Source organism: Squalius cephalus, assembly GCF_949319135.1.
Source record: "Squalius cephalus genome assembly, chromosome: 13".
NCBI classification, from domain to species: domain Eukaryota; kingdom Metazoa; phylum Chordata; class Actinopteri; order Cypriniformes; family Leuciscidae; genus Squalius; species Squalius cephalus.
The window spans coordinates 22,739,517-22,749,945 of NC_137134.1; the positions used below are offsets into that span (position 1 = coordinate 22,739,517).

At 34.6% G+C, this 10,429-nt stretch overlaps 1 protein-coding gene across 1 annotated transcript in view; it reads right to left on the reverse strand.

The window, feature by feature from the left end:
- aox6 (aldehyde oxidase 6) overlaps positions 1-6,204 on the reverse strand; it is a 64,522-nt gene extending 58,318 nt beyond the window's left edge. The window contains exon 1 of the mRNA XM_079891282.1: positions 6,169-6,204. Within this exon, the coding sequence (XP_079747408.1) occupies positions 6,169-6,175 (7 nt within the window). The 5' untranslated portion in view covers positions 6,176-6,204. The remainder of the gene's footprint in view (positions 1-6,168) is intronic.
- Between the last annotated feature and the right edge of the window lie 4,225 nt (positions 6,205-10,429).

A 10,429-nucleotide genomic window follows, 5' to 3' on the forward strand; every position in this document is an offset into this window, starting at 1 on the left:
TTAAAGGGAGAAGGTTACATTACATTTTAAAATTAGACGTTAACTTTTGATGTTCAATTGGTTAATATAGAATTGTTCTATAATCTATATGGTATTTAACGTAATTAAATCAGAAATAACTGAAATTAAACTACATTAATGTAAAAGTAATCCCTTACTTTACTTTTTTAAACTTACTTGGTAATGCATTACACCCAACACTGGTCATGATGCACGGTCTTTTTACTGGGATATCTTTGCTGATTTTCATAAAGTAAAGGCAAGAATATACTTTGTATTGTCACTGATGTCAAACACAACTTCTGCTTACTTGTTACTACATACTAATGTTCTTGCAACCACATTTTTTAATGACCAATGATGTTAATATGATGTATTATACAAATGTAATATGTATTTATACATTTATATTTTATTTATAATCTTATGTTCATCCTTAGTTGGAATTGAAACTAGTTTCACATCCACAAAGCAAAAATATTTGGTGAATTTCTTTATGAATAAAATAATTTCTTCAAATATTATAAACATGATGAAATACGTTTTGTTTTGATCCACAAATGACCATTAAATCCTGATGTATCAAAGCTGGAAATATATTGTGAAACATTTCCTATTTTAGGGATTTATAGGATCAACAACTTAGACAAAGTTGCTATGAAGTGAAACAAATGACACTCCATCCGCTTGTCTTGTTTACAATCCCTTTTTCCCTCTCTCTCTCTCTCTCCCAGCATCTCCCAAACCATGATAATCTCATTCTCTATCTTTCTGCATTCGCTAAGGTGAAATACAGTCCACCTGTTTTCCACAAAGCTCAGCCAAGCAGGAAACTCATGTTTTTCACAACAGATGCAAGCGCACACTAGAGACACCGTCTACCCCTCATCGCTCTGAAACTCATTATTCTGCCTTTGAAACAGATGGAATCAAGTTTGTTTGTGACATGCTGAAAGTTATAAAGCACGCCTGTACACGTTTTTATGCAATAAGGCCTTTGAAACCGTTCTGTATAGCAAATAGAGATAAAGAGCTTTGAAATACATCATATGTAAAAGAAAGGTAAAGATGTTATTTAACATGCCCATAATTCTATATTGACTAATCAACATTCATGATCAAAAGCTGGAACTGATTTATAACAGTCTGGTGTCTTAGCTTGCTAATTTTCAATGATTAACTTTATAATTAATTTTCTGCATGCGCAGCGCTCATTGTCTTGGCACACACCTTTAAGTCGAAACTGAATAAGAGTTTGGTTTATCATGTTTAATTGCCGATGCCAAATTGTAATGAATCAAGCCAAAAAACTGGAACGAGACCCTCAGCACTAATCCGAGGCAGGGCGATTCTCAGGAAACAATGCCATTTTGTGTCCATGGGCCCTATCTTACACCTGGCGCAATGCAGCGCCAAGCACGACGCAAGTGTTTTTTGCTAGTTTCAGTCCGACGCGGTTATCATTTTCACGTCCTGCGCCACGTTGTTTAAATAGCAAATGCATTTAATACGTCCTGTGCGCCCATGGGCGTGCTTGTCTGAAAACGAGGTGTGTTCTGGCGCATTGTTGGTACGTTGCTATTTTGAGGCAACAGAAATAGACTGTGCCATTGACCAACTGAAACCTGGTCTAAAGTCATTGGTGCAATAGCCTATTTATTTTTTTGTTATTTAAAGAGCGCGTTAGCAATGTGCGCCGATAGATGAGTCCACAACGCGCGTACACTCTACTTATTAAACACACAGGAACGCACAGCAGCACACAAACATGGCAAATATTTAAAATAAAAGGATTATGTAAAAGATTATTATTGTGTACATAAAGATATGGTGGAATCCGGCTTGTCCCGTAGATGATCTACTTGCGCACTTTAACCTTGCGCACGAGCAGATCCGTTTGCGCTCAGTAGACGGCTTCGGTCTTTCCACTATCAAATTCCGTCATGTAAATAGCGAATCTGCCATGGCGTAAGCGCAACTGGCATTTAAAGGGAATGGGAGATGAGACTCTGTTTGGTTTAACACACGTAAATCCCAAAACACACCCATTACTCATTAAGAGAATAGGGACAACCCTTTTAGACCCGACCATTTTTCCCATCGTTAAACTAAAAGTGGATTCGGACACGCCCTAAGTGAACTTGCGCCGTGCGCTTTAGACCATGCGCTTAGATCGTTAAAATAGGGCCCCATGTGTGCCAAAAAAATTATACTTATGGAAATAATATATTTGAAAATACTTAAGTGTTAAATTAATGTAATGTTCATTGCAATTAAATGAAAATTTACGGATTTACTAAGAGCTTGCGCCAGCGCCCTCTTTTGGCATTAAAAAATTACGGTCAGGATTTACTAAAGACACGCAGTGAAAAATTAGCGCTGAAAAGTCGTGGACTTTATTGCACATGCATTTGTAGGAGTTTCCCTTCCGGACGCAAAATTTATGGGAGGAGAGTATTTAAATGAATCATGCAAGGTGATTTACTAAGGGTTGTGCTTGTCAATTTACTGGTATTTGCGCCATTATTTACCGCCCCAAAACCAGACGCTAATTTGGTAGCTCTTGGTAGATTGCGTTGGTCATTATGGAAATGATCTGACTGCGTCTGTGTTCTTTAATTTGCACGTCGTCAGTAGATCACGTGCAGATCTTTCCACTCCCATCGCCGCTTTTGTGGAATTGCGCTCCCACGCTAATTTGCCCTGTTTAGTAAATCTGGCCCTAAATGTAATATCAAATGACACAAGTTAATTATAATCAAGTCGCCTATACTTTAACATACAGTATGCTTTAGTATGTTAGTCAACACATTGAAGTAAGTGTCCTTTAAAGCACAACCAAAGATTATAAAAGCATAATGATTTAAAAAATGTAAAGTAAAACTTTTATTTTGACATTAAAAGGTGCACTTGATCATGAAGTCCACGAGGCCGTACACTTATATTGGTTATAATGAATTGATTGAGGAACAGTAAGGAGGTTGATGTGTAACTTTAAAAAATGAATGAGGAGGATGGTAGTGAGTGACGCCCCGGGTCACTAAAGACCCGAGGTATGGGTTTAAGGGTTAATTTCAAGGTTAGTATTGATAAATAACTTGCTTTGCAAACTGTGACTACATAAGAAGTTTAGAGATGGGGTTAATTTAAGTAAATTTTTAGGTACATTTTTTGTTCAGAATCAATTTCCATGTGATCAAAGATCACATATCACAATCTCTGTTTGAGGCACACAGGCTTCAGATCTTTGTGAAATATCATCTCTACACACAAAGTCACAAACTCTGAAGGACAGGACACTACTGTGCCATATCTCCCAACAGCATCTGACAAATCAAAGCATGTCACATCAGTCCAAAACCCATCGGGAACAAAACCCAGCATGGAATACATATTTAATCAGCTGATCTGTGAGTGGCCTAAAGGGTTGTCCCCGTGACAAACTGCAGGCACAAGAGAGCTCATTTATTTCACACAGATCGAAGGAATTGAAAGAAATATTGTTAAGTCCTTCACAGATAATTTTTAACATCGTTCTGCCTGCCTTATGACCTGACCTTGGGGAGTGTTTCTTTAATTAAAGCCAATGAAATGAGACTGAATTCTTTGTTGCTGCAATAGAGCGTATCAGTGATCACTCACTTTTTCAGCGACCTTGGTTCGGGATTTTCTCCAAGTCCTGAGACATTTGATTTGGAGCAAAAATAATTAAAACATTAAAAAAATTAAAATAGACTGTGTTCTTGTTTTTATTTTTAATGGGAAATAAACTGCTCATTCCATGAAGCCTTAAAAATGATGTAATCATCAAAAAAATTATTTTAAGTATAAAAACAATATACAAAAATAAAATGTATTTTATTAAGTCAAAAGTACATATTATAGAAAAAAATATTAATAAATATAAAATATTTAAAATGCAATATTACCATTTTTGTCAAATGTATTGACAGTCAATGATTATAAGTATAAAACAATATTTTGTAAATATTTAAATTTATCAAAAAAATACAAATTTATTTTTTGACAGTCAACAAAATTATAATTATAAAAACAAACAATATATTTTATTTGTTATATTTATTTATAAAATTTATTTGGTCAAATGTATTCACATAATTAATCGAAAATAATTATAAAACAATATATAATATAATTTAAAAAATGTATATTCTACATTTTATTTTATCATTAGGCTATGTATTGCCCTTAAAGTCATGACTGCAAAATATTCAGATATCACTGTAAAAAAATAATAATTAAAAAATTAAAAAATAAAACAGCTGCCTTATTTTTTTTAAGTACAATTAACTTGGATGTTTTAAGTCAATTCAACTTAAATTACATTAAACTGACTTAAAGAAAATTAGTTGAATCTTGTATAACATAAAAAAAATTGCTTAACTTATTTTGATGAGTTAAAGCAATGTAATGTTATGTATGTCATAACTCATTGATCATATATTTTTTTGCAGAGTAATTTGAAAGTCTGAGAAGACCAAATCAATTCAAAATGCTTCCCTGATTGGTGGATATTTCTTCAGTATTATGATTGATGTAGTTTGTGCATTTAGAAATAAAAGAATAGTCTTTAAACTGGTAATGCTTCACAATAAGGTTCTTTTAAATGAACATGGGGACATTATGTATTTCAAGAAAAATAAAAAGATCTAAATGTCTTGTTTGTGAGATGTTTTGTAGCTGAAATGGAGATTTAGATTTCTCTGCTGGCCTCAACTTGATTGCATTATTCTTAGGGCGTAAAGATAGTCTTTCTCCATCTCAAAAGGATGTTTTCCCATGGATGAACTGATGCAGGAATCGAGGTGCATTCATTTTCATACCATTGTCACCGAGCTTTTGCATTTACGGTGTAATTATGGAAATGAGCTCTGTCGGGCCAACTCAGCGAGCACGATCTGGACACCTTGTGAAATTGGAAATGAGTTAGTGTCGCTTGCCTGCCACAGATTTAGGAGATAGGAGATAGGAGATAGGAGTTCAGTTACAATGCCAAAAGGCAAGGGGAGATGCTTACGGGTTTTGTTGCACTGAAATACACTCCCCGACCAAAAAGAAAGAAAGAAAGAAAAAAACACAACAATACCATGGTGCTTGTCTAGTGATAGGCCTATTTTATTATGTAAATAAATAAATAAATAGCAATGATGTCTAAAAAAGAAAAGCATGGTATTACCATGCATCTATTATCAAATAAACATGGTATATGTCCAAAAAAAATTGCATTACCTACTTTTTATAAGTGTACCTTTCAGTCTAAACAAATCTTAATGGATAAAATTAATTTTGCACCTTTCACTATTTAGTACAACTGAATTTTCTTTTTAACTTGTAAATACGAGTTCTGTCTAGAATCATTTTGCAGAAGTTACTTTTGTTTTGAATGTTGCTTAATGTTATTAAGGACTTCCACTTAAGTGGACTGGTTTGATTTTCATTAAAGGGATAGTGTTCACCCAAAAATGAAAATTCTGTCATAGTTTACTCACCCTCTAGCTGTTCCAAACCTCTATGAGTTTCTTTGTTCTGCTGAAAACAAAAGAAGATACCTTGAAGAACATGGGTATCCAAACAGTTCTGGGGCACCATTGACTTCCATAGTATTTTTTCTCCCCACATTATGGAAGTCAATGGTGCCCCAGAACTGTTTTGGATACCCATGTTCTTCAAGGTATCTTCTTTTGTGTTCAGCAGAACAAAGAAATTCATGCAGGTTTGGAACAGCTTGAGGATGAGTAGGCCTAAATGATGACAGAATTTTCATTTTTGGGAAAACTATCCCTTTAAGTCGTATTGTTAATGTTTGCACATTTTACTGAGGCTGGATTCATCCATTGCAAAGTTAAGCTGAAGGAGATATTGATTTATTCTTCTAACTATTATCCGTCCACTGCACTCTGCGGGATGGGGCGATATTAATTAAAGGGCTTTACTTCAAGAGCAAAGTCAGTTCGAGCTCTCTCACTTTCTTTCCTATTAACTTTCCATTCCAAAACCGTTTCTTCCACCTGTCCTGCACATCATTCACCTTCACAAGTCTGAACCGTCGGAAAAGGAATATGAATTAGATAGGCCTAGCTGCTCCCTCAGGAGACGTTTCTGCCGTTTTACTGCTAGATTAGCTACTAAACGAGGCTGTTTACTCACCTTTCATTGCTGCTACGAGACAAGCGGGTGTTAATGACTCACAGGATGCTGGCTATTCAATTCAGAGAAAGGAGATTTAAATTCGTCCCCTACCTCAGGCTTTGTGTGTATTTGTGTTCGCGCACGCGCGCTTTGTCCTCTACATTATAGCCTACTGCTGACAGCTGTGTGTAGTGGTTGTTGTCATAGAGACAGCGCATTAGAAAAAGTTCAGAAAGCGATTATTGCAGCATGTAATCGCCGCAATAATCGCTTTCTGCAGCTCCTGAATTCCTATGTTTGAAATTATGAGGCAAACACACATAAACACCGTTTAAAGGTCGAAAAGTGCAAGTTTACCATATTAAAACAACATGCCTACTCTAAAACGCGCACATTCCGTCATTTTCTTACCAGTTAAAAACTTTAATAAAGATAGCCTACATTAAAACATAAAAATGTTTCTTTTGAAAAACATATCAAAAGGCCTTTTTTTGTTAGAAAAGTAGTGATTCTTTTTTTTTTTTTTTGAAAAAGTAGCAATTCATTTTGTCGAAAGTATTGGTTCTTTTTAGGAAAAGTATTGATTCTTTTTTTTTTTTTTAAGTAGCAATTCATTTTGAGGAAAGTTGCGATTCTTTTGTGAAAAGTATCGAGTGTACGTTTTGAATGAATAATTTGTAGAAATCTGCCAGAGCAATTTGTACGGAGGCATCTGATGACTATTGGGATTCGCGAATGAAAAAAATAAAGTGAGCCCAGAGCGGTTTGTGTTCACATTGAGTGTTTTTAGCGAACCGTAGACTACCATGAGATGAAATCCAACCCCACGAGATGGTTTGCGTTCGGTTCGCTTTAAAGGGGTCTGAGATTGTTTGGATTGTTCACATATGGGCCAAAAATCACGCGAACCGCGCTCATACCCCTGAAAAGGACCAAGTGTGAAAACACCCTAATAAAAGTGGATTTATTTTACATGGAGTGGATTGCTTCATGGAGGCTGCCATTTTGAAAATCACATGATCAATCAGTCCAGTAGTCAAAGGAGATTTCCAGTGCAAAATATTGCAAAAGAAAAAACCTAAAATTAATAAATGTAATATGTTTAATATTATTATTCTTGATTTTGGTGCAATAAACCTTAACTAACAGGGGAGAAAAATAAAATAGTTACAAAACTGGTCCCTTTAGGTATTGCACAGCATTTAAACCAAAAATCTAATCAGGTCCACATTATTTTGACATTCACTGAGTATTAGATTCAGGTTCTTCACAAGGCAATGAACTCTTCCCCTTTAGCCAATCAGCCTGAAGCATTCCCTCGTTTCCTGGCAACCATCTGGAATGTTTCCCTGCATCTCCCACTGTGTGGCCTTGCCTCATGCAAAAAGCTCTCAGTGTTGGCTACCCATTGTGATGCGTAACGCATTGCTGGAACGTTTAATTAACCTAATTTTGCAATGGATGCCTGTGACAGGCAATTATGTCATCAGAATCATACATTCATTTGATCATTGGCAGCAATGCAAGCTTAAAAAAAGGAGCGAATATAAAGTGTTACGAGCCTTTTACAAACAAAACCATCATGATGGGGCTTTTGTTTTTCTTGTGTGAAAGAAAACAAGAATTTTGGTTGTTTGTTTGGTTGAGGTTTTTCTTTTTTTTTCTTTTCTGCCACTTGTTTTGCATCCGTGCTTGAATTTCAGTCTCAATCTGATGTCGATGAGAAGCGAAGGGTGTGAAATAAACTGAAAAGTGGAAGTGCTTTGGAGTTTCATCCTCTTTTGCTTCTCGAGAAGTTTTACTCCTCAGAGAGTCCTCTCACTTTGAATCCACCAACATGAAAAGACTCCATTAGATTATGAAGAAAACGGATCAAACGCCTTTTTAAAAACTTAAAGCCTAATATTTCAGTAGAAGACACCTTTAAGTCACTCCTCAGTTCATTTATTCATTGAAGAAGAGCCAATTTATTCTTTCTCATAGAAGTTCGGCTTTGAGTGAATCTCACAAAAATGCCACATCACATTTCATTTCCATGGCAATTATGACATTTTACCTCAAAAAAAATAAAAAAATTGTAAGGTGTCCTGATGTTTTAATTTAATTTAATTGTTTTACATTGTTATTGTTGGACATTATTATAATAGGCTAATTTGCATTTACAAAGAATTTGTAGGGAAATTGTCATGAAAATTGTCATGATGCGAAAGAAAAAAAAAGGGCCTCAAAATAAGTTTTTCTTTTTTAAATATTTAATATTTTCACTGTAAAAAATTATCGTAATTTTAACGGTAAAAGACTGTAAAAATGCTACAGTGAAAAACTGTTAATTGGTTAACAGAAAATTTCCGGTAAATAACGTAAATAACTGTGATAGATCTAATGGTACATTTAATGTAATTTTACTGTAAAATATCGTTAAATTTACAGTTTTTGAAAGTGAAAGTGAAAAAGAACAACTCATTGTATAATTTACAGTGAAAAACGGTTTTACGGTTTTTCACAATTCCCTGTGTGGCACAATTCCCTGTGTGGCACTTCACATTTGATGTATTTTTGTTAAAAACTGTTTCTTCATAGCTTTCTTCATTTTTTTCTAATCAGTTATGTACATTAGGGTTTTATGTTACATTTAATGTTGTTAAATTAATGTTTATTGCATTTTTAAAATTCCATTTGTGTTACCGTGATGGTGTTTAATGTTTGTGTGAATGACACTGTGCAGCTTTTATATATTAGTATTAACTTTCTTGTGGAAGAGCTGCTTGTGATGTGCTTTGATTGATCATGTGACTCTCATCACTGCTGTGATTGGTGGTCACATTATATCAGATAATAAAATACGGTTTATTACTGTAAATTTTAAGTTAAGTCTGTAAAACCAATAACGTTGCTACCGTATTTTTGACGGTAAAGTTCTGGCAACCACAGCTGCCGGTTTTGTACCGTATAAATCACGGTTAAATTTTTTACAGTGTTGTTTGTTTGTTTGTTTCTTTAGATTTCAGAGCAAAACATGGCCTGGACATGTTCTTGAGAGGTTTTGTGAGATTCACCTGTATTTTAGAACAGGAAAAACATAATAAGCCAAAGTATCTTTTAACCTGAGACAACACTTGCTGTCTAACTTCAAAGAACTTGTGATGAAGATGAAAGAAAGACCCAAGGGAATATTTATCAATATCCTCGGTTTCTAGCCGTAACAAATCTTGTCAGTGACACTTGACATGATACCTGCAGACATCGCAAACAATGAAATCAAACACGTGAAAAGATGTAAATATTTATATATAAAATATTTAAAACACTGCAAATTCCACAGTTTTGAGTATGTAATTGCCTGTATTTGATGGTTATTTATAAAACTGTAGTACAAAATAAAAATATTACGGGCTCATATGTTCTTTAAATTATTAAGCAAATTAACTGCCATATTTCAACTAGAAGATATTGCACCTGATATTTAAACTATTCTTAAAGCAATTTTTCAACCAAAAATACAATAATCTACTCACACTCTTGTTCTTCCAGTATTATTTTCTTTCTTCCGTGGAACACAAAAGGAGATATTTTGACGCTTTATTCTAGTCAATCTTTTATAAAAATGGGACAGAGTACTTCAAGCTTCAAAAGTGACAAAAGAACACCACAAAATACCATAAACTTACTTATTTAATGCATTATTTAAAAGAAAAAAAAAAATAGCCTAACAATAACTTTGTGTTAGAAACAGATTGAAATTTGAACAGGTGTTTTTGTGTCATAGCTGTTATTATATTGTTTAATTTAGCACAGCTGCAATGCTGTATCGACCACTCCGCATCCCGGACTGGATCTACATTTCTTCATAAAGGATACAGCATTTGCTGCTGAGATTTGATGTGTTTGCTCTGCATTTATGTCTTTATTATTCTAGTCATTGTGCTTTGCCCTCGTTAATTATGATCGTAATAAAACAGTCTTGATTTTATAGTGCCCATTCAACTTTCTGCAAGCTTGTAATTAATTTAGCAATTTAAATATAGTGTTAATTGATTTTTCACAGTCAGCTCTATTGAAGTGCTTAGGGATGCAGAAAGCTGCTCGCAGACTGGGCAGAGGTCAGACACAATAACCGCAACACACACACACACACACACACACACACACACACACACACACACACACACACACACACACACACACACACACACACACACACACACACACTCTAAAGGGCATATACTCTTTAAATGCATTAAAACCACAATCCTAGTTATAGTGGTTGTAATATCTTAGG